At 42.2% G+C, this 25,065-nt stretch overlaps 1 protein-coding gene across 1 annotated transcript; it reads left to right on the top strand.

The window, feature by feature from the left end:
- Positions 1–335: 335 nt before the first annotated feature.
- Positions 336–15,343, top strand: LOC123629093 (ubiquitin-like modifier-activating enzyme 1). Its single transcript, XM_045539051.1, is given in 25 exon segments — positions 336–452; positions 581–639; positions 721–889; positions 984–1,118; positions 2,467–2,573; positions 2,828–2,918; positions 3,024–3,156; positions 4,829–4,926; positions 5,016–5,162; positions 5,298–5,474; positions 5,607–5,711; positions 5,800–5,880; positions 6,230–6,385; positions 8,245–8,410; positions 8,529–8,725; positions 10,253–10,317; positions 10,624–10,819; positions 11,472–11,546; positions 11,659–11,848; positions 13,509–13,597; positions 13,846–13,938; positions 14,062–14,253; positions 14,738–14,839; positions 14,940–15,040; positions 15,208–15,343. Coding segments are annotated over 25 exon segments (3,177 nt in total).
- Positions 15,344–25,065: the final 9,722 nt, after the last annotated feature.

Here is a 25,065-nt window from a genome sequence, read left to right as displayed (position 1 = left end):
GTCCTAAGCATCCGCATCAGACATTCATCTCTCCAACTGCACTCTGGGGCCTCTCTCTACCTTCAAAAGCCAAGTTCAAAACAGAGTTCAATGTTACTGGTTAGAGAAAGCCAGTCCCACTTTGGTATGTAGCTGTTTGCGCTCTCAGTGAACTTTTTGGAGCCTGGACTGTCCAAGGCTAGCATATGCTTTCTGCCCCATTAGCCTGAGTACCAAGCATGTCCTGTGTGTCTCTCATCTGGGGTGGTGCTACTAAAGTCCTTCCCTGTCCCAGAGTTGCTACTGGGAGAAAAGCCTCTTCGCATGTGCCTCACCTCTGACACTCTTCCCTTTGGATGTCCAGGTCACTGTTGTCCAAGAAACGTCGTGTGTCTGGGCCTGACTCAAAGCTGGGTTCTAACTGCACCCCTACCTAGTCTGTGATGTTCGAAGTGCCCTCGGGACCAACCTACGTGAGTGACTTCTCCCCTGGAAACTGGCAGACAGGGTGGTAGGGTGGTTAGTGGGAAAAGAATTCTCTCTGTCCGTTTGTCCCGTTACGGATTATCCCCTCTGAACCTGTTTTTTCCCCCATACCTAGGGAATGGCCCAAAACAGCAGTGAAATATATATAGATGAAGGTCTTTACTCTCGCCAGCTGTAAGTAGGGCCAAGGCTGGGGATGAGAGGTGGGAGGAGGGTGAACCAAACCATGACCAAGAGGTCTCCCTAACCTGGCAGGTATGTGCTGGGTCATGAGGCAATGAAGCATCTCCAGGCATCCAGTGTGCTCGTGTCAGGCCTGCAGGGCCTGGGTGTGGAGATAGCCAAGAACATCATCCTTGGTGGGGTCAAGGCTGTCACCCTGCATGACCAGGGCACGGCCCAGTGGGCTGACCTCTCCTCCCAGGTACCTCTTCTTGGCTCCCCTTCTCTTTGCCGAGGCACTAACTTCTGTGGGCCCTGCTTTCACTTCAATTCTTCCTTCCTATACCCTTTTGTAGTTCTACCTACGGGAGGAGGATATTGGTAAAAACCGAGCTGAAGTATCCCAGCCCCGCCTTGCTGAGCTCAACAGCTATGTGCCTGTCAGCACCTACACTGGACCTCTGGTTGCGGAGTTTCTTAGTGCTTTCCAGGTACCTCGGAGCATCACCCTGCCTCCTGCCTAATTTTCTCTCTCAGATATTGCCTCTGGTTTCTTCAGTATTTAATTGATGGCTGCCTTCATGTGCCAGGTTTCCTGCTGGGAGGCTAGGGGATGCAGTCAGGAATTACACTGAGGGCTGGATCTTGGGAGATGTCACACATTTGCAGGAGGGAAGATGTGGCTGCACAGTGTGGTTGTAGTGGTTATGAACACTGAATGCTGGAGGTGAGCTGCCTATGTGTGAGTCTCAAGCTCTTCTAGTTATATAACAATAGACAGGTCACTTAGTCTCTTCGGCCTTAGCTTTTAATGTCTGTAGAACGGAAACAGTAGTACGAACCTCACAGAGTTTTTGAGAAGGTTGAGCTTAGATTAGCAGCTGGAAAACATTACGTAGGTGTTTGTTAAAAAGCTATGTTGGAAGGAGAATCCGTGGCTACTAATGTGCTGGCCTGGCGTGCCCTAAAGCAGGGGCCCCCAACCTTTTAGGCATCAGGGACCGATTTCATGGGAGACAATTTTTCCATGGGGTGCGGGCGGGAGGCAAAGAGGTAGAGCTCAGGTGGTGGGTCAGGTGGTGATGTGAGCCTTGGGGAGCACCTGTAAATCCCGATGAAGCTACACTCAACTACGGCTCACCTCCCGCTGTGCGCTTCTTTCCCCCCCCCCACCCCTATTTCCTAAGATTCATGGAAGACAATTTTTCTACATACTGGGGTGAGGGTTGGTGCATGGAGCTCTGAAGCCCAGTCTCTAGGTTCCTCATAGGACACAGACTGGTCCCAGCCCGTGGTCTGGGCATTCGCGACTGCGGTCGCAGAGGCCTAGGGCGTAGAAGCTCCTGATGTAGGAGTAAGAACTCATCCCTGTGAATCAGGAAGGGAATTAAGACAGAAATCCCACAGATCAGGGCTAAACAGGGTTTTCTTGAGAACTGGAGTAAGTGGTTTGTGGTGGGGGCAAATCCAGACATTAACCGGAACACAGCGTTACTTATTTTTTCTCTCCCAGGGCACAACAGAGGTGAAGGCAGGCAGCACCGGGAGTTTGTCAAATAAATGAATTAGCTGGTCTTCAGATGCTGTCTTTCCAACACCTCTTTGCCTTTCTTGTCATGGTCTGGGGATTCATATGTATGTGCATATATGTGTGTGTGTATTTTTTTTTTTTTTTTGAGACACAGATTTTTACAAGGGGTGTTTATAGAAGTGTGCTGAAGCAGCAAAGCCTGGGTGTTGATAATAATCCCACCCTCAGGTTCATCCTTTCTCTCTTACTCCTTTACTCCCCTTCACCTCAGTTGCAGACCCTCACCCTAATCCTCCTCCTCTTTACAGGTCGTGGTCCTTACCAATAGTCCCTTAGAGGACCAGCTGCAGGTGGGTGAGTTCTGTCATAGCCGTGGAATCAAGCTAGTGGTGGCAGACACTCGGGGCCTTTTTGGGTAAGTGCCTTCCTCTTTCTTCCTCCCTCAACCCTTGCCCAGTTCAGGCCAAGAGGCTCTCACCACTGTTACTTTACACTCAGCCAGCTGGGTTTTCAGTTCTGCATATTCACTCCCCATGGGGCCTGAGCGCCCTCTGAATTCCACCAGGGATGGGCTGAGTTTGCTTGGCAAGTCTTCCCTGTACCTTGAGGGAACATGGAGTGTCTTTGTGCGTGGGTCTCAGGCACCAGCCCTGTTACCTCCCTCTACAGGCAACTGTTCTGTGACTTTGGAGAGGAAATGATTCTCGTAGATGCCAATGGGGAGCAGCCACTCAGTGCTATGGTTGCTATGGTCACCAAGGTAAGGAGGCCAGCCTGGGGTTCTGGGAGGCAGTTGAGCACCTGAGTTCTGCCTGTCTTCTGGCACCCTGGGTCTGTCTCTAAAACTTACTTCCTTTCCAATCAGGACAACCCTGGTGTTGTCATCTGCCTGGATGAGGCCCGACATGGATTTGAGAGCGGCGACTTTGTCTCCTTCACGGAAGTCCAGGGCATGAGTGAACTCAATGGCACCCATCCCATAGAGATCAAAGTCTTAGGTATGCCAAGGCTAGGGGTGAGAAATTCTTGCATGAAGTAAAGGGAAAGTTGTCCCAGTGGTGTGGACTGACCCAGAGACCAAGAGGACCCATGTACTATAGTCTGAACGGAACCAGATGCCAAAAGCAAACGTGTCTCTGGGCTCTTACGTGGGGGCTTAGGAGAGATGTGCCCATTGGATCTTACTGAAAGGAAGAGGTGTGGACTCAGCTAGGGGCAAAAGCGTTTTATGCCCCTAGCGTTTGATTCCTTTTGTTTATGGCTATACTTGTTTTTAAGCGTTTGCTTTAGAATATCAAGTGTATGTCTTCAGTGTGTACATAGATTCTCTAATGTGTTCCTTCAAATATAAAAGAACCTTCGAATATTTCCATTTTGTTGTTCACTTTTTCTTATCATATGTTTTACTTTGACATGTACCATAAACTTCTATACGTTATTTTTGCTTTAAGAATTATCTTTTTAAAGAAGTTTAAAGAACAGGAAAGTGTTCTTACCAACATGTCACAATTTCTAGCATTCTTGCTTGTTTTCTGTAGACGCAGATTTGCATCTAATACCATTTTCTTCTGCCTGCAGGATGCCCTTTAATGTTTGTGCTAGTGTGGCTGCGCTGGTGTCGATTCTGTCAGCTTTTTTAATGTCTTTTAAATTGTCTATTTGTTTCATTTATTTTTGAAAACATTCTTTGGGGGGTGTAGAATTCTAGGTTGAAAATTGTTTTCTTTTATTGCTTAAAAACTGTGGTGTACTGTCTTCCTTGCATTGTTTCTCACAAGAAGCTTGTTGTCATTCTTATGTTTGCTGTACGTGCCTATTTTCTCTATCACTGATTTCCAGCAAAGTGATTGTGGTACACATTAGGATGTTTTCTTTGTGTGTCTTTTATTTGTGGCTCGGTGAATTTATCTGTGGATTCACCGTTTTGTCAAATTTGGAAAATTATTGGCCATAATTTTTTCAAAATACTGCTCTATCACTCTGACCCAGCATCTCTTTGCAGGACTCCACTTTATGTGAGTGTTAAGCCACTTGATGTTTCACAGCTCACTTGTTCTTGGTTTCTTTTTTTTTTTTTTTTTTTGGAATGTCAAAATCTGTCATATAACCTAGTGTATAAAATTAGCAGAAAAGAGTATTAAAGTGGCTATTATAAATGTGTAGGTCCAAGAAAAGTTTGGAAAATCACAAGCAGGTTAAGGGGAGACTTGAAAGATATAAAAAAAGACACAAGGCACAAATTGAACCCTAAAACTGAAAAGTACAGGCTGCCTAATGTGATAAATCCTAACAAAGGGGTGGGGCAAAATACAGTTTTTGAAGAAACAGGGGCCAGAAGTGAACAAATTTGATGAAAACTGAAGTCACAGATCCATGACACTTAGTGAACCCAAGCGGAAGAAATATACTGGTCCGATACTTGACATACATACGTACTTGTGAATGGTACATATTTGATGGGGAACCTGTGGGAGCCGAACTAGATTTGAGGCGGAAAGGAGGTGGTTTCTGATGAGTGAGCAGAGCTTAGGACAGAGGCCCCCAGTGTCTGAGCTTGCACAGTACAGCTTTAATTCTCATTTTGATGGTGGTGGTGATCTTGGGTGGTGGGGTGGAAGAGCTGTTGCATGGACTGACAGATTAATCTCTCTCTCTTTTTTAATCCCCTAGATCCCTACACCTTTAGTATCTGTGATACCTCCAGCTTCTCTGACTATATCTGTGGTGGCATCGTTAGTCAGGTCAGAGTATCTAAGAAGATTAGTTTTGTGAGTATGGGTGAGGAAGGTGGACTGTAGGGTTCCAGGGCATTTCTAGGTTTTATATATCTCTGATCCTGGTGCCCTCCTTTCCACAGAAATCCTTACTGGCTTCACTGTCAGAACCAGACTTTGTGATAACAGACTTTGCTAAGTATTCTCGCCCTGCTCAGCTGCACATTGGCTTCCAGGCCCTGCACCAGTTCTGTACTCAACATAGCCGGCCACCTCGGCCCCACAATGAGGTAAATGAGTTGGTGAGCCAGCCAGAGTCCTTGGTCTGAAGTCCCGTTGTGCCTTTTCATCCATCCACTCTGCTTTGCTCTACCACCTCCTCTGGTAGCCTGACAGATCTCTGTTGGTTCCTGCTTGGCCACCAGGAGGATGCAACAGAACTGGTGGTCCTAGCACAGGCTGTGAATGCTCAATCCCTGCCAGCAGTGAAGCAAGATAACCTGGATGAGGACCTCATCCGGAAGCTGGCATACGTGGCTGCTGGGGATCTGGCACCCATAAATGCCTTCATTGGGGGTCTGGCTGCCCAGGAAGTCATGAAGGTCAGCACAGATGTCTGGGGGTGGGGGGGGGTGGAACATGGCTAGGTGTGGCCCAGGTATGTCCTTGACTCTATCACTTGCTGTTCATCCCTTTCAGGCCCTGATTAACCACTGACTACTTTTCCTCCTCAGGCCTGCTCTGGAAAGTTTATGCCCATTATGCAGTGGCTATACTTTGATGCCCTTGAATGTCTACCTGAGGACAAAGTGGCCTTCATGGAAGACAGGTGCCTTCCGGTATGTAAGTGGGGTCCCTGGAGAAGTCGCCAGTGGGAGCATCTCTAAGACGACAGCCCTCTGACCTTGTTCTTTTCACACGATTCAGCGCCAGAACCGTTACGATGGGCAGGTGGCTGTATTTGGCTCAGACCTACAGGAGAAGCTGGGCAAGCAGAAGTACTTCTTGGTGAATGACCCTGTTGGACATTACCTTCACCTCCCCTGACCTCTGGCTACCTCTTGTGGGATCACATTTTGCCTCCCAGGGGAGGGTCTTTGGGTTCTCGTAGCCTAAACACACACCAGTTTCTGTTTTGTATACATTGAGGGACATCCTGGTGCATCGCTTTGTTCCCCCCATCTGATGCCTTCTACCCGAAGTAATCAAAGGTTTAATGGTCCTGGCGGTTGACAGTGTGGCACTAGATCCTCTTACCGTCTTGTTCCTCTTCCAGGGAGGAGTGAGAAGTGGTAGGTGGCTTTCTGCTACCTTTAGTCACCCTGACCAGGCCTCTGTCTTCCTTGCCACCTTTCAGGTGGGTGCAGGGGCCATCGGCTGTGAGCTACTCAAGAACTTTGCGATGATTGGGCTAGGCTGTGGGGATGGTGGGGAAATCACAGTTACAGACATGGACACCATTGAGAAGTCCAATCTGAACCGACAGTTTCTTTTCCGGCCCTGGGATGTCACGGTGAGTGGGGCAGGGTAAATGAGTTTCTCTTATTTTTCTCCCTGTTTCTTGCTACTGATCTTAGTGGCTTGGATCTTTCTGCCTGTGTACCTTTCAGTTCTTTCTTCATTCCCTTTTCTCTACTATTCAGTCTTCAGCAAACGTTTATTGAGTACCTGTTAATGTTTTCATTTGTCGTTTTTCACAGACACTTCCCACCTTTTGTTTTTTTCTTTGATTTTGGGTTATTGGTAATGTTAGAAATGTGAAGTTGGCTAGGTCGATTGTGGGAAGTCTTCTGCAAAGGTCAGTGTTATTTTTACCTGCCCAGAGTCTTCCTTTCCTTTCATTTCTTTCGTACTCCACATAGTAGACACTGCTCTAGATATTTGGAATACGTAAGGTAACAAAAGGAAGTTTCCTGCCCTTGGCTAGGGGAAGGATGCAGAATGAATGAAAAAGTCTCAGAACGTTGTCCGATGTCCCTCTGGAGGTCCATAGTACTCTTTCATTAAGTCTGCAAGATCACAGCTATTTTGGGAATAATAAGACATCATTTGCCTTTTTCACTATGACTTTGTCAAACGAAAGTGGAATTTTCTACTCTAGGAAGCCTTTCCTAAGTCAGTGAAATGAGCATTTTCCCGGTGACCAGTATATGATGATACAAAATTAAAGCATTAGCCAAAGGTCCATTCAGAATGTCAAAGAAACCAGTGGATGTATTGATAGGGATTCAAGATTCCCCTTGCAACTAAACTTAAGACGTTATCATTTATCAGGTTGTGATGTATGTTTTCAAACTACGAGTATTTAACTTAAAAGACTACGAAAACACTCTTTTGTGATGCTGAATGTACCTTGTGTCCTTCAAGCAACACATAGCAGATTGAATGCAGAGGATATGAGAATCCAGCTGTCTTTGTGAAATTACCTAACTCTAAAAGGGATTTGTAGACATGTACATACATTGTGACTCTTGTCACCTAGGTTTTATATTGGAAAATATTTTTTTCATAAGCTTGTGCTGTATGTGATGGGCTTATTGCATTTTTAAATGGACAAATGTTTTAAAATTTTCTAGGTTTAGATTTCTAATATGGAAAGTAGTGGTAGCTTTACCAACATGCCAGAAGTTCTTTTTAAGACTGTTTTGTGTTTGACAACTGCTGTGGTAAACAAATGTAGTAGCAAAGGATGAGGTTAATGTTGGAATGTGGGAAGTACTGTACAAAGGCAGTAATGTTGGAAGTACCATGAGGGACCGTTTGTAATGTGGATGAGGAAGTCCATGTTGGAAAAGTGACGTTTCTGCAAAGACTTAGAGGATATGGCAGAGTAGGAAGAATACTGTGTGAAGAGCAGTCCCAGGCAAAGGTTGCTGCTTGAGCAAAACCCTATGGTTGGAATATGTCTATGGTGTTTAAATAACAGAGAGGTCAGATGCAGGGGATCACAAGTCAATTTGCTCTAAGTAAAAGTGGGAGCCAGTGGAGAGCTTTGAGCAGAAGAGGACTGTGAGTTGACGTGGGCTTTGAAAGGATCCTGTTTCCATGTAGTAGCACCTTGGTTTGATTTGTGTACATCTGTCCTAAGTGTAGATGTTTTATAGGTCAAAGAAACAGATACCTGACCCATTGTTTTCCTGTGTCAGTCATTTTCCTTTCTGCTCACCTCCTGCATGTAGAACATTTGTCACAGCTTCAGCCCCGTGGCATTGTCATGTCAAATGTCAGAAGAGACATCCCTTCTGTTAAACTAGAGACCCTGGAGCTCAGAGCCTAGTTTTATCATTAGATAAGTTAGTCCTCAGATTAGCTCTGTATAGATTGGTTTGGTGGCTGCACGAATAACAGCTCTATTCCCGCGACCCCACTCAGAAATCAAAGTCTGACACAGCTGCTGCAGCTGTGCGTCAGATAAATCCACGTATCAACGTGGTGAGCCACTGGAACCGTGTGGGCGCTGACACAGAATGTATCTATGATGATGACTTCTTCCAAAATCTGGATGGTGTGGCCAATGCCCTGGACAACGTCATTGCCCGTGAGTTGGGAGGCGCGTGAGGACACGGGCAGAGTCATTTATGTGTATGTTGGTGGTTCCTGTCCTGTCTATCCTAATGTTCTTTCCCAGCTCTCACGCCATTTCTCCCATCCCCCAGGCTTGTATATGGACTGCCGCTGCGTATACTACCGTAAACCTCTGCTGGAGTCAGGCACACTGGGCACGAAGGGCAACGTGCAGGTGGTTATTCCTTTCCTGACAGACTCTTACAGCTCCAGCCAGGACCCACCTGAGAAGTCCATTCCCATCTGCACATTGAAGAACTTCCCAAATGCTATCGAGCACACCCTGCAGGTGATCAGCCTTTAGGGCAGTGGGAGGTGAAAGAGACTGGCTGGCACTTGAACTGCCTTTTGGTTATCAAGCCCCTGTGAATTCTGATGCTTAAGGCCTTGGGATAGCATGTGTATTTTCTCCAAACTTCCTTCCTTCATTTTATACCGAGCAGCCTAAGTTCAGAAATGATTCATTTCTTTCTTTTTATTTTTTTTTTTCTAACTTAAAAATTTTTATTTTGGAAACATACAAGGATAGAGAATGTGATTTATTATCTGACAAGTGAGAATCTGTTCCTGTCTAAACATCCTGCTATTTTCTTACTGAACAAAATTAATTTCTTAATATTCTAGTTTTTAAAATTATGTCTAATATTAAGTGCATATTTAAGTTTCCCTGCCCGTTGCCCAGAATGTGTCAGGATGCTTCTGTTTGTATAGTAGAGAATAATGCACATGTCATCTAGCAGCTGGACAAAGTGAACATACCGGGGTAACTGGCACCCAGAACCTAATCCTAATTCCGCCCCTCCCTTCCAACTCGAGAATAACCTTTGTGTTTTCAGAATGATTCTTGTGCAGCCTTGAGGCCTTGTTTAAGAGTATGAGAGGCGGAAGAAGGAGGGGAAAAAAAAACCACAATTCCATTTGTCACTTCTCTTTCAAACCCAACAGTTAACAGAATGAGTATGTTTATGTTTGTGCACTAACCACTGTCTGTTTCTCTCTCATATGTGACTACATAAATCTGTGTCACCTTTACTAGGCTGTGATTCTCTTACTGTCTCCTAACATGGAGGGAGGCCTATAAAACAGGTTTGGAAACATATTTGCTTTGTAACCTTGGACTTAATCTCTCCTTGCCTCAGATTGCTGATCCATAAAATGTGCATGATGGTAGTATATCTCACAGGGTTTGAGTTGACTTAGCACTCAGTATGTACTGGGCACACTGTTCTAAGTACACATTAAATATACTTGTGTTTGCTCATTCCTTTTTAGAAATTCCATAAGATGTGGGTATTACGGTTGCAATATCCCATATTGCAGAAATGATGAGGCAGGGATATAGGTGTTACTTTGTGTGCCTAGAGTTGCAGAACTAGGTATATATGAAAGAGCTGGGGTTTGAATCTGAATCTTCAGTGTCAGGATGCTCCAAATGAATATGTATACAGACCTCATAATTCTCAGGGAACAAAAATAAAACAACAGTCCTTATGCAGATCTGTCTTATTTTCTGCCTAGTCCTGGAGATCTGCATGGGAATCCTTGTTTTATTTCTGGTGTTATTTTTTTCTTTTCATTGAAGAAAATTACAGTTAGAGTAATGACGTGTTAAGGATAAGTTTTCACAAGTTTACACTTACGTAACCACTTTGCAGATGAAGGCTGTTGATTTTTAAAGTTGAGGTGGGAAGTTAGAGGAATTTAAGGGGCCATATTTGGGAGCAGAGCCACCATGCTCTTCCTGCTTACTGTATTCACAAATTCCTACAGAAACCCACAGTGTCTACCATTGTAATTTTATTTGTTCAATCTGCAGTGGGCTCGGGATGAGTTTGAAGGCCTCTTCAAGCAGCCCGCAGAAAACGTCAACCAGTACCTCACGTGAGTAATTTAGATGCTCTCTCACCGTAAAATCTGTCTGTTAGCCAAGGCATCCTATCTACTTTCCTAACCACTCAGCACCACGCACACTTTTTGAATGAATTAACGAATGCTTGAGCCTTGCCTGAGGCAGGTGAGGACAGTGGTAGAGTTCTGTATGTGTGCATTTAGGGGAGCTTGTCTTTCTGTCTGTCCCTTCCTGTTGGAGGTCAGGACTGGCCTACCATAGAGGAAACGGGCTTGGCAAGAAGCTGCTCCTGGGTCTGCTGATTAATCGTGTGCTTTACTTCCTTGGATTTGTTACAGAGACCCCAAGTTTGTGGAGCGGACACTGCGGCTGCCAGGTACCCAGCCATGGGAGGTGGTGAAGGCCGTGCAGCGCAGCCTGGTGCTACAGCGACCAGAGAGCTGGGCTGACTGTGTGACCTGGGCTTTCTACCACTGGCACACCCAGTACACTGACAACATCCGGCAGCTGCTGCACAACTTTCCCCCTCACCAGGTAATGCATGCTTCCTAGGTCTGTTTGGCATTGCATGCTTCCTAGGTCTATTTGGCGCAATGCATTTTCTGGAAATACAGAGCTTGCTGTAGACTTTTGACATGGCTTATTCTAGTTAATCCAGCTAGGGCAGGCACCTAAAGGAATGAGGAATGTCAGAAAAATAATTGGGCCAGTATTTTATGCAAACTTCTGTTCTTGCCACATTTCCTCAAGCAAGGTTATTTGGTTTCTTTTTCCTTCTCCTATGGTGTGGGCTGAGTTATACCTGATTTCCCAGTCAAGGCTGTAGAGATTACAGGGGGAAAACGTTTGGAGGTAAGAGCACAAGAACCAGTGTGGGTTCAAGTCCCTCTTCCTTTTGACATAAAGGCAAGTCACACATTTTCTTCTGCACCTCAGCATTCTCATCTGTGAGGTATGAATAATGGTGACTCATCTCATCAGAGTTTTGTGAGGGTTCATTTTTGTTAGTGTCAAATTAGTAATAGTGCCTGATAGTCCATAAGAGTTTGTTACGTTGCTGTGTATCTGGCACAAAGTTGCCAGGGATAGTGAGTTTACACCTCTGGGACTAACGTGAGGAGTCAGGATTGCCAGAGAGTCCTTTGCTCTCAGATCCTGCTCCCTCAAAAGCTTTTCATTTTCTTAGCTCACAAGCTCGGGAGTTCCATTCTGGTCTAGGCCAAAACGCTGTCCACACCCACTCACCTTTGATGTCAACAATGTAAGTCTCCTGCCTGGGATCTGGTGTCAGGTGGAGAGCAGATGGGGTGGGAAGTAGGCAGAGGGTTCCCAGTGAAGGGCTGGTGTTCACCCTTCCCTGTCCTGTCTTCTAGCCCCTGCATCTCGACTATGTGATGGCTGCTGCCAACCTGTTTGCCCAGATGTATGGGCTGACAGGCTCTCAGGACCGAGCTGCTGTGTCCACACTACTGCAATCTGTGCAGGTCCCTGAGTTCATCCCGAAGTCTGGTGTCCAGAGCCGTGTTTCTGACCAGGAGCTGCAGAGCACTGGTGCCTCTGTTGGTGAGGGTGTTTGCCTAGGTGACTGGAGTCAGCACTCTGCTCATACCCTGTCCAGCTAAGCCTCCTTACTAATCTCCTTACTGGCCTAGGGCAACCCTAGGCCTAGCATCTACCCACATCCCATCCACTAGGCTTCACGTCCTATACGGAATGAGAATGGTTGGTAGAGACGTAACACTTTTCACTCCTTTCTTCTTTTCACTTTGGCTGTCAGGAGAACTAGTTGTTCATCCCTTTTCCTGCGTGTGTGACTTTGTTCTCTTTCCTCTGTTTCTTCTTGATCTGTTTCTGTATGGGTGAGAGAGACCATGATCAGCACTCACGGTCTCTCTCCCTTTATTAACTTAACCTGCTTTTATCTCCTAGTTCTCCCCTATCTCCCTATCCGTATACCTACCCAGCTTCCCTGTGTGCCTCCTTGCCCTAGTATTACCCTCCATATATCTGCTCATCTGCTCAAATCTCCTCAGCAACTCCCATGTCCTCCTTTTTCCGCCCTCTCCTGTCTCATCCTCTTTATCTCCCCCTCAGTGTTTGTCTTTTCTCTGAATGTCTTTGTGTGTGTCACCCCACCTCATGTATTTTCCCATTTCCCTTTCTAAATACCTATCCCCTTGTGTTCCTCTTCGCGTGTTTTTCCTATATGTGATGTTTCCCCTTCTCGTGTATTTTCCTGTCTTACCTTCCATACATACCTTTAACTCTGCAGTTCTTCTTCTGTATCTCCCTCTTCAAATATCTTCCAATTTTTCCCTCGCAATATTTCCCCTCTGTTTTCCTGTATGTGAATTTGTCCTCAAGTTCCCTCATGTCTCTTTTCCCCCCAACTCTGTCTTTCTCATATTTCTCCCCCATGTCTCCTCAGCTTCCTCTCATTCTTCCTCAAGATTTTCTATGCTATCTTGGTCTCTCAGCCTACAACTTCCGTGTCCTTTTTTTTTTATTGTGGTAAAAAATTCATAAGATTTACCATCTTATCTATTTCTAAATGTGCCACTCAGTAGTGTTAAGTACTTATACATTGCAGTGCAGCCAATGTTGAGAACCTTTTCATGTTGCAAAATTGATGCTTTATACGCATAAACAATTCCCCGTTTTGTATCCTTTCAGTCTCTGGCAACCACCACGTACTTTCTGTTGTCTGTGAATTTGATTATTTCAGGTACCTTATGTAAATGGAATCATGTAGTATTTATCTTTCTGTGTCTGGCTTCTTCACTGAGAATAATAGTGTGCTTAGGGTTCATCTCTGTTGTAGCATGTGCCAGAATTTCCTTCCTTTCTAAGGCTAGATAGCATTCCATTGCATGCATATACTACATTTTGTTTATCTATTATCATCCATTTGTGGATGTTTGAGTTGCTTCTATAGTTCGGCTATTGTGAATAGTGCCTACATCTGTCTTACGTCTACGTCCTGTCTTAATATCTTCATCTCTCTTCTTGCTTGTCTCCAGAGTCATGTTTCTTTATGTTTCTCACGCTTGCATATTCTCCATTTTGGGGGGTGTTTTCTCTCTGTCTCTCCTGTTTGTCAGATGTCTGTCCTTTTCACATCTTTTATATGCCTAACACTTTCTGCCTCACGCTGGGCTCCTGCTTTTACTTCAGACACTGGCTTGGGATCTGAAAGCTGATAGTGTTTCCTCCTTTTCTGCAGATGACACCCGCCTAGAAGAGCTCAAGGCCGTGCTTCCCAGTCCAGACAAACTCACTGGGTTCAAGATGTATCCCATTGACTTTGAGAAGGTGCTGGGCGGGGTTTTTGGGCTGGAGAGGGGCATGGTCTGAGAGTGGCTCAGCTCTAGGCTGTTGTCAGGATTACAGAGGAGGGAAGGACAGTGGGGAAAGGGTCTGAGGAGCAAAAGGTTTCCTGGCTACTGGAGAGTCTCTCAGGCAATTGGGGTGAAATATACTGTGTCTCCAGTAGGCAGGAAACCTTTTCCTCCTCTGACTCTCTCTACTGTCCTTCTTTACTGCCCCCTCACTCACAACAGGATGATGACAGCAACTTCCATATGGATTTCATTATGGCAGCATCTAACCTCCGGGCAGAGAATTATGACATTGCCCCTGCAGACCGCCATAAGGTAATGGCAATGTAGATCTGACCCTTAACTCTTTCCCCAGGCTTGAGTCTCCCATACTGGAACCATTCTGTAGACCTTAACTCTGTCAACAGGTGCCTCTGTTGTTTATCTTCTGTCTCACAGAGCAAGCTGATTGCAGGGAAGATCATCCCAGCCATTGTGACAACGACAGCAGCTGTAGTTGGCCTCACGTGTCTGGAGCTGTATAAGGTGGTACAAGGACACCAACAGCTTGAGTCTTACAAGAACAGCTTCATCAACTTGGCCCTGCCCTCCTTCAGCTTCTCTGAGCCACTTGCTCCACCCCATCACGAGGTGGGGTGGAGCATGCATGAAAACTTTTGATACTACCCATTAGTTAGGCTGTATATGTGGGTAAGGGTTGTGTGTGTGTGTATCTAAGTACAGCCAGCTCTAGTCCTCATCGTACCCTTTGAGGCTCTCTGTAATTGGGTAACTGCACTGTCTGTGTACCCCTGTTGATGTGTCATACAGTTTTTTGTACCTGCGCAAAGTTGGGAGTGTGACTGGCACGTTTGAGAACCAAAAAGGAGAGGCCCAGTGTACTTAGAGGACATTATATAAGAAAGTAAAGGAATGCAAGGTGAAAGAGATAGCGAGGACTAAAGGGTATGTGGCTTGGTCGGTCCTTATAAGCATTTCAGCTGCTTACGCAAAATGTGATAAGACCATGAGAGGATTTTGAATACAAGGAGGGATCTGAGTTTAATCCAACTAGACATACCAGGTTGACGCCCTGTATGGCCCCTGTTGTATTCTCCTTTGATTTGTCCCTTAGTACTATGACCAAGAGTGGACATTGTGGGATCGCTTTGATGTGCAGGGACTGCAACCTAATGGGGAGGAGATGACCCTCAAGCAGTTCCTAGACTACTTTAAAGTAAGGCCCTTTTCTCCATCACTCATCGTACCTGGAAATGGTGTTTATGCAGGTGAATAGTGCTGTCCATCTCATGGACACCATTGTCCCCCCTTTCTAGGCAGAGCACAAATTGGAGATCACCATGCTGTCACAGGGTGTGTCTATGCTGTATTCCTTCTTCATGCCAGCTACCAAACTTAAGGAACGTTTGGATCAGCCGTGAGTTGGCCACTGGGCAGGAAAGCAGGCTTGGGGAAGCCCTGAGTGGCATGGGGATCCTGTTTCCAGCAGTATGCCTCAACAGTCACTTCCCTTCCTGTCTTCTTTGTCCCGGCAAGTCCTTTCTCTTGTTTTCTGCTTTTTTGACTCTCTGCTCTTTGTTTCAGGATGACAGAGATTGTGAGCCGTGTGTCAAGGAAGAAACTGGGCCGCCATGTGCGGTCCCTTGTGCTTGAGCTGTGTTGCAATGATGAGAGTGGTGAAGACGTCGAGGTTCCTTATGTACGATACATCATCCGCTGATCCCTGGCTACTCCTTTATGTCAGCCCTTGTCAATCTACTTCCATATACCTTCTAGTCGTGACAAAGGCTGAGTTCAGCCAGGCACATTAAGCCTTACTTTCTTCTAAGAATGTTTTCTTTTTTTTTTTTTTTTTTTTCCATTTTGTTGCTGCATTCTAATGTGTTTATAATTGTAATTCAAATAAAGAGTTATCCATAAGTAGCATTTCGTTGTTTTTTTTTTTTTTTTTTTTTTTTTTATTTTTTTTTATTTTTTTTTTTTTTTTATATATTTTTTTTATTTCAGCTCATCATGGGGGTACATAAGTTTAGGTTATATACATTTTCCATGTCCCACCCATCCCCCCGAGTCAGAGTCCCAAGCGCGTCCGTTCTCATTCTCCCGACAGTGCACCTGGCACTCATCATGTAGTCATACCTCCATCCCCTCCCCCCCCCCACCTCCCCGGGTCTGCACCTTCAAGCATGACCATTCCCCAGAGGGTGTGCAACGCACTCATCATGTAGGCATACACCCATCCCCTCCCCCCACCCCCCATCCCAGTCTGATATCCAATTGGTATCCTTCCCTGATGTACATTTAGGTGATGATCAGGGAAACCAGTTTTCTGGTGAGTACATGTGATGCTTGTTTTTCCATTCTTTGGATACTTCACTTAGTATAATGGGTTCCAGCTCTCTCCAGGAGAACCAAAGAGATGTCGTATCATTGTTATTTCTTATAGCTGAGTAGTACTCCATGGTATACATATACCACAGTTTACTAATCCATTCGTGGATTGATGGGCACTTGGGTTGTTTCCACATCCTTGCGATTGTAAATTGTGCTGCTATAAACATTCGGGTACAGGTGTTTTTGTTAAAGAATGACTTTTGTTCTTCTGGGTATATGCCCAATAATGGGATTGCTGGATCAAATGGTAGGTCTACTTGAATCTGTTTAAGGTATCTCCATATTGCTTTCCATAGGGGTTGCACTAGTTTGCATTCCCACCAGCAGTGTATGAGTGTTCCTGTCTCTCCGCATCCACGCCAACATGTGTTGTTTTGGGATTTTTTGATAAAGGCCATTCTCACCGGAGTTAAGTGGTATCTCATTGTGGTTTTGATTTGCATTTCCCTGATGATTAGGGATGTTGAGCATTTTTTGATATGTTTTTTGGCCATTCTTATGTCTTCTTTTGAAAAATTTCTATTCATGTCCTTTGCCCATTTTTTGATAGGATTGTTTGATTTTTTCCTGCTGATTTTCCTGAGTTCTAAATAGATTCTTGTTATCAGTCTTTTATCTGATGTGTAGTATGCGAAAATTTTTTCCCATTCTGTAGGCTGTCTGTTTATTTTCATGACTATTTCTTTGGCTGTGCAGAAGCTTTTTAATTTAATCAGGTCCCAGTCGTTTATTTTTGTTGTTGCTGCGATTGCCTTAGGGGTTTTCTTCATAAATTCTTTGCCTAGACCAATGTCTGTAAGAGTCTTTCCTACATTTTCTTCTAGAATTCTAATTGTTTCCCATTTAAGGTTTAAATCTGTTATCCACCGTGATTTAATTTTTGTGAGAGGTGAAATCTGTGGGTCCTGTTTCAGTCTTCTACATGTGGCTATCCAGTTTTCCCAGCACCATTTATTGAATAGGGACTCTTGTCCCCAGAGTATGTTTTTGTCTATTTTGTCAAAGATTCATTTCGTTGTTTATCAAAGGCCAATGCCCTGTCATCTCTAGGGTAGAATGGGCTCCTGTATTTCCCATAGGTTAAGGCAGTAATGGAAAAGATCCATCCCCATCCCAGCAGCATGGAACTGGCCCATAAAGGATTATAGGACAGAGAAGATGAAATCTGACTGTTTTTACAAAAGTGGGGCTTGCTAACTATTTGCCCGCTCTGCTTATAAAAATAATAAAGACACCAGCAAGACTATAGAGCAGGTCCACTCTTGGCCCATGTGTTAAACCTTTGAGGTTCTAATTCCGTCTTTCCTACTTGCAACTACCTGCCATACTGATTTGGAGAGGTAGTAGACATTCTCAGTCTGGACTGTAGATGTGAATCCTAAATTTTGCTGGGGGGTGGGGAGGGGGGATAACCTTTGTCACATCTTTCAATCGTTTTGTTCCTCAAATTTCTGGTGGGTTTAAAAAAGGAACAAAGGGTAAGGAGGAATAAAAGGGATTTAATATTTGTAGAGTGCTTAGTACTTGGCACATATGTGTTGCACATGCATTTACTACAGTGTGCCCCAAAGGTCGCCATACATAGGGAAAATGGGGAATTTGTAGCTAAGTGTGCCATTTAATTTTATTATTTTGTTTTAGTTTTTTCCTTTGAGACAGAGTCGCACTCTGTCAGCCTGGCTGGAGTGCAGTGGCATCATCATAGCTCACTGCAACCTCAAACTCCTGGGCTCAAGCCATTCTCCTGCCTCATTCTCCCTAGTAGCTGGGACTAAAGCCAAGGGGCCACATAGAGCCGATTATCTCTATTTTTGGTAGAGAAGAGGTCTCTTGCTAAGGCTGGTCTTGAACTCCTGGAGCTCAAGCGATCCTCCCGCCTCAGCTTCCCAGAGTGCTTGCATTACAGGCGAGAGCTACTATGCATCCAGCTAAATGTACTTTTATTTACAAAATAATCTTTACAAAAAACTTTTTTGCATGGAGAATTTTGGGACATCCTGCATTATTTGAGCAGGTACTTTAGCTTCTTGAAACCTTGTTTTCTGCTAGCACTTGGTTTTATCCCGCCTTACTTGATGTGTTCATATTCTGGCCAACTCTTTATAACCGTGGTTCTCTGCTGTAAGGAGGCCATAAAGTTTTGCTGGAATGAGAAACACCAGTGCCTTCAGATGGATGTCATGTCTATCAAATTATTTGCCGGGGAACATCTGTAAAAGAAAAGGCTCTTTCAAGCTCCACCTTGCCTTTCTAAAGCTCAAGTCTGCCGGTGCTTACTTTCAGTATCGTCAGACCTACCATCAAGGAAAGAGCACGTTGCAGAGGGTAAGGGGGCTTTATCTGCTCAGCAAGAGGCTCACCATTGGCCCCAAACGGACTGCCAAGACCTACCCTGGGTCTTGACGGCTCTCCAGAGAGCTGAAGGCACCATTGTTTTCAGTCACCTCCACATTGTGCCTTCCCCATTGGTAGCAGCTTGGGGTGCCTGAAAATAATATACCTCTGTATGTATCTCACCCGGCAGAACTTCGTTCCTCTCCCACTTAGAAGTCTTATTCCTCCCCTCAAAGCTGAGTGGCAGCCTGGTCTCTGAACCTGTCTTCTGGTCTCTGAACCTGTCTTGACTTAGCCTGTCCCAACCCCTTCTGGGCCAGCCCAGGCACACTGTATGTCTTTGCACACCTCCTTGATGACCACATTATTTCTGTCCTCCTTTGGGTGACCTCATTCTCCCATAGTTCTTCTTGTTTGTTTCTAACAGGAAAGTGAAACATTAGAGACAGAAGTCTCTGACTTTACAAAGTCAGATATCTTTATTTAGTGGTGATGTTAGCTGTCTAGATCAAGTTGAGAGGTTTTGCCAACCAACATTTTTCCATCATTACTGCTCTGGAGTACCCGTGACTCTGGCCTCGGTCCACTGTTTCCACCGTTATAGCATCTGAGACCTGTGTACAAATTGGATTTTTCTGCCCGTTTCCTCCTGCCTCTACTATCACAGCTCCAAAATTCTCTAATCTAGTACTGTGTAGAACTTTCTTTTTAAAATAATTTTTATTGACACGTAATAATTATTTATGGAGCTCACTGCAGGATTTTGAGACATATGCAATGTACAATTATCAAATTAGGGCGATTAGCATATGCATCACTGCAAACATTTATCACTTCTTTGTGTTGAAAACAAAATCCTCTCACTGAGCTATTTTGTTTCTGCAGAGGAACTCACACTGAATTTCTCTAATTATATCTGACATCACCACAGTTCCTGAAACCTTCCTCAGCCTGCTTTCTTAAAGCCAGAGAGCAACTTCTGTGTTTGCCTACCATCATTACTCTTGAGTGTCTACTCTGAAAATATTCTAATTCTCTGTTATAGCTCCCAAATATCCTTGAAATACAATTTACCCTTCTGTTCCCTTTTTCTTTTAGTCTGTGCTGAATTCATGTGCATGCACACAGAGAATGCAAAGCTCTAAAGTGAAAATTTAACAGGGAGTTTTATATTTTATCCGGCAATCGCACGTGAAAGAGAAGCTAATAAAAAATGAGGTTTAACATACATCTGAAAGGAACACCAGAAGAGGAAATACATAGCAAGGGGTGATGGGCAGAACGTAATTTCTACACAGAATTTTATTCCAGATAAATTATCATTTAATAAAAGAACATTTTCCAACTCAGATGAAGCAAATACTAACGACTTATAAAAATCCCAAGGAAAATAGCACGAAAACCATTTTTTTGAAAGAAGAAAAATAAATCTCAAAATGAGAAAAGTATGTTTCAAAATGTTACGGCTTTTTTGAAGGGGGCTAGAAATAGATTTCACTCTGTTGGAAAAATGTCAACTAACTGAGTACTTTTGAGTAACCACCAAAAGTGTGGAAATAAAATGATTAACCTCGAAAGTATAAAAAATTAATATCACTCAGAAAACAATCATCACAATAGAGAAGAAAGGATAGGAGAACAAGGAAGCAAAGAAAAACAGAGCAAATAAAACTTTCCAATAAGATGTTAGAAACAAATAAACGTAACGAGTACTCATACTAAATGCAAATTGTTTAAGCTCGTGTATGGAAATATAAAATACTCTAGATTAAGAATTTGTACACCTGTGGGAATAATCACCCTGAAATGTTGAAAATAAAGGTTTAGAGGAAATTACATGCATATATTATTTATCAAAAGAGGAGGGTGCAAATATGGTTATTAGATAAAAGAGAATTTAAAGGAAAATGCAAGGAATAAAGAGGGGCAACAATAAAGAATTACTCAAAGGGAATATAAAAATGACAAATTTGCATGCCCCAATAACATTGTGCCAATTGTACACACGAAGCAAAATTGATAGTAAAGTGATGTTGTCAAATGTGCAATTGTAGTGAGAGATGTTTTTAATATATCACTAATTTAGACTGATAGATAGGCAAAAATAGTAGTAAATAGGAATACTTTGCCATTAATTAATAAATGTGACTTTTAGATATGTACAGGAACTTGGCTACACTTACTCCTAAGTAGCAACTTATTTACTGTATACATCCTGTTCACACAGGGAACATCAAAAACAAAAGATTACCTAGCCCCAAAATAATATCTCAGCAGATATCATCAAATAATTCCATGTGATCTAGTTTTATGGCCACGTGCAATCAACTTAAAAAAATTCAATGACACTCTCCCCGACACATTTTATCAGGCCAGCATTACCCTGATAATGAAACGAGACAAAGACATCAGAAGAAAAGATTATTAATGACCGATATCCCTAGTGAATACAGACAAAAATCCTTACATGCCATGACCCAGGAGGATTTTTTCTAGGAATGCAAAGTTAATTTAACATTCAAGAACCAGTTGTGCAATGCACCACAAGAATGGAATTAAGGATTAAAAACCACGTGGTACTCTCAATAGATGTAGAAAAGGCATTTTATAAAATTTAACACCCTTTCATGACAAAACTACTCAACAAACTAAGAATACAAGGAAAATATCTCCACCTGATAAAGGGCATACACAAAACCCCCACATAACATCACACTTAATGCTAAAATTCTGAACGCTTTCCCTAAGAGCAAGAATAAAAGTAGGATGTCCACCATTGCCACTTCTTGTGACATTGTACTGGGAGTTTGCCCCAGGGCAATTAGGTAAGAAAATGAAACAAAAGGCATCCATGTTGAAAAGATAAAAGTAAAACTGTCTGCGCTTGCAGATGACATGATCTTATATATATATAAAACCCTGAGAAATCCGCTAAAAAATTATTAGAACTGGTAAATAAGTCCAGCTACCTTGCAGATAACAATGTCAGTGTACAAAATCAGTTATATTTCTATAATAAAGAATAATCCAAAACATTAAGTTAAGGGAAATAGTTTACAAAGGCATCAAAAGAATGAAATATGTAGCAATAAATTTAACAAGTTTATGAAAATTATACTGTAAGAACCATAAGATATTGCCAAAAGAAATTTAAAACCTAAATAAATGGAGATATGTCCAGTATTCATCTATTACAAGACAGCATTAAATTCTTTCTGAAGAATACAGATAGAATACAGATCTCATCCAATAAGAATACAATAGACAACCGGTTTAATTTTTTATTAATACTGTCACTTTTCCAGTTGATCTATTTTAACAAACAACCAACATCATCTCGGGAAAATTTGTCTTTTCTTTCTAGAAACTTGCTTTGGGTTCTTAACTCATTTTATGGGTTTTCATTTTACTAATCAGCATTTTTAATTAGAAAAAAATTCAAAATTTTTACTTGCTATCAGTTGCCTGTTTCATTTTCCTCCTTTTTCATTTTGTTTTATATCCCTTCTTAAGTTACTAATAACTAATGTCAGTATGCTCTTGCAGTTTGTATAGATAAAACCTAAAATAAACTACTTTTCCAAGTAAGTACATTTGGATCTGTTAGCACTACCTTGAAAGCATCAGATTTTCTATTTAAATTGAAACTTGACTTGATTAATAACTTGTCATAGAGTTGGATCAAGCAAAGAAATTGTATTTCAAATGCAAAGTGACTAAAATCTAACACTAAATGGAATTTAAAGGGCTTGTATCCCTCTCCTTGTTCCAGAGTAGCTACTGAATGGTTTTCCTGGTGTCATTTTGGGTAGACTTGGCTTAGATCCTGCGCCACGTTGTTCTGGTGACCGTCAGCATCAGACATTGGCTGAAAGGCATAAAAAGGACAAGGCATGAGAAACGAGTAGTTCTTTCATACGACTTTGAGATAAGACTATCATGTAGGTGTTAATGACTCACAGAAATTTGATTGTCTATTTGTCTATTCTGAGGAAGCAATATGTCAAATTAGAAATCGTGGTTCAATATTCTCTAAACCAGAAGTGGAATTCTGTTGTCATTAGGGATCCCTGTTTACCAGTTATCATTGTCTGTGAATATTGAATTATACAGGAAGAACCTTATTTTCTGCTGTTTGTACTGGATACTAAACATCACTGGATTAACTGACGAGAAGAATTTGAATCTTCAGGATCCCAAGAATGGAGACAGTGTTAGAAGAAACTCACGAAGAAAGTGCAGGCAGAGGTTCTTCTTTGGAAGAAGGGATGTTCCTTGGCCGCAGACCTCAGATAAACTTTCCGTTTAGTATTCTCTTCTCAACTATTCTCTGCTGTGGTGAGGCTGCCTGTGCTTTGTATAGGTTTGAAACTTGTCGAAATAATAATGATAAATTCTGGATGTCGTTTACCATTGGCTTCATTATTGTGGGAGCAATTTTGGATCAAGTTAGCCTCATGTTTTTCCACAAAGGCTTGCTCAGAAATAAGGCTGCATTATTGTTTTGGCACCTTCTGTTTTTAGGGCCTATCGTGAGGTAAGTGACACTAGATATTTCTCAGTCACTGTTTCCAACAAGTAAATTGAATGAAAACATTAACAAGATTAAAGATGTTACCATCATTGTTTCTTTTCTTTTCTCTTACTTAGGCATACTGTGGGGATACAAAAGTTTAGGTTACGTATATTGCCATTCTCCCCGCTCCCCCAGTCAGAGCTTCAGGCCCGTCCATCCCCTAGACCATGCACATCTCACTCTTTATGTATGTATATACTCATCCCCTCCCCCACCTGCATCAGCCTGACACCCGATCAATGTTATTCCTAAATGTGCGCTTAGGTGATGATGAGGGAAACCAATTTGTTGGTGAGTACATGTGGTGCTTATTTTTCCATTCTTGGGAAACTTCACTTAGTAGAATGGGTTCCAACTCTTTCCAGGAAAATACAAGAGGTGCTATATCACCATTGTTTCTTTAATGGAATGTTTCCCTTTTCATTTTTTTTTAGTTTTCGTATGTTTGAAATTATTAGAATGTGATTGTCATCAGTTACAAGGCAATAACAGGTTTTAAAATCAAATAGGAGAAATCAATTATTTCTTCTGTTTTTTTAATGTACTTACTGCCTTCCAGTCTTTATCATTTTTTTCTTTCAGCCCATCAGGCATTTTAAATGATTATGAGAATGGCGTGAGAGAGAAAACCTTGAAAAGTAATTTTACAAATGTTCCTGAAACTGAAGGCTTTTAACTTTTGAACTGTACATTCTTAAGACATCATTGAAATTGTGGCTGAAACTTGGAATATTAATACATTGTTAAGCAGTTCATTTCTATGTCACCTCTGTTACTGTACTGATTGCACAAGCACTATAAATTTTATAAGAGTTAATTTGCGCCAGCTTTATAGTTCAGGTTCAAAGATACTAAAATATATAGAAAAACCTGAAGTGTAATAAGTCAGTAAAAACTTCTTTAGTGTCAAAAAATTAATTGCATTGACAGTGTACAAAGTGATTTGGGGTCCTTTCCTTGAGCTAATTCAAGTTTAATAGACTATATCTCCCAAAAGAAAAGGACTCACGCATATACAACAAAAAAGGAAAAACACGTTAGCCACAAAACTCAAATAAAACCCCTGACAACATTAGGAGCAATAATCTGTACGTAATAAAACATATAATTTTTAAAAGATCGTAATCATATTTTATGGACTTTGAACCAATAAAAAAGTTAAAACAGAAATAGTTTGTAGGAGTATGCCTAGAGGTGGCATAAGTGAAGAAAATGGATTGCCCATTTCCCAATTCCTTCGGAAATATCCAAATTAATGTGACTATAATCCAAATTTTCACAGTTCTTATATTTGAGGTATTATTTTCTTATTAAAAATATTGAAAATTTACCCTTAAACTGTGATTAATGAATTTTTTAGACATATTCTCAGTTTTTTACTTTTGACTTTTCCATCTTTTTATTCCTGTTTTTTTTTGTTTTTTTTTTTTGGTCATATAATTTGAACTGATAAGTAAGTTTATCTGTTTATTTGTTTATTTTGAGATAAAGAAAACCTCCACTGGCTTAGGATTTAAACTTTCTCTTTTACTTTCGTAGGATAGCTCCCCCTGTAATTTTACACTACATTCAACCAATTATGGACTGCATTTTTAATAATTAAAGCTAAATATCTTAATTCCCTTCACAAACCATATTTTAAAAAGCCTAAACCTTTAATCGTATATTTTTAAAACAACCTTAAGATATAATACATTTACCACTCCTTTCACCCATTTAAAGTTTTCAATTCAATTATTGTTTTGTATTTATTTTTTTAGAAATTCAAAGAGTTGTAAGTCCATCACCAGAATCAGTCCTAGAACTTTTGCATTACCCCCAAAGAAACCTTTTCTCTCTTAATGTCAACCCACAAATCCCAGGCAACCACTAATCTGTTTTCTGTTTCTATCTATGTACTTTCCTATTCTGGACATTTCATATACATAGAATAACAAAATTTGTGATCTTTCACTACTGGCTTCTTTCTTATTTTTACTTTTTGCCTCCTCTTATAAAGGTTCACATACCTGTGTCATTCACGAGTACTTCCTTTCTTTTTATGGGTGGATAATATTCCATTTTATGCACATACCACATTTTATCCATTCATTTGTTGATGGATGCTTGGGGGGGTCACTTTTTGACGATTATGAATA

The sequence above is a fragment of the Lemur catta genome, chromosome Y (genome assembly GCF_020740605.2).
Source record: "Lemur catta isolate mLemCat1 chromosome Y, mLemCat1.pri, whole genome shotgun sequence".
NCBI classification, from domain to species: domain Eukaryota; kingdom Metazoa; phylum Chordata; class Mammalia; order Primates; family Lemuridae; genus Lemur; species Lemur catta.
Note: the sequence above shows the minus strand (reverse complement) of the source record. Positions and strands in the feature narration are given on the sequence as shown.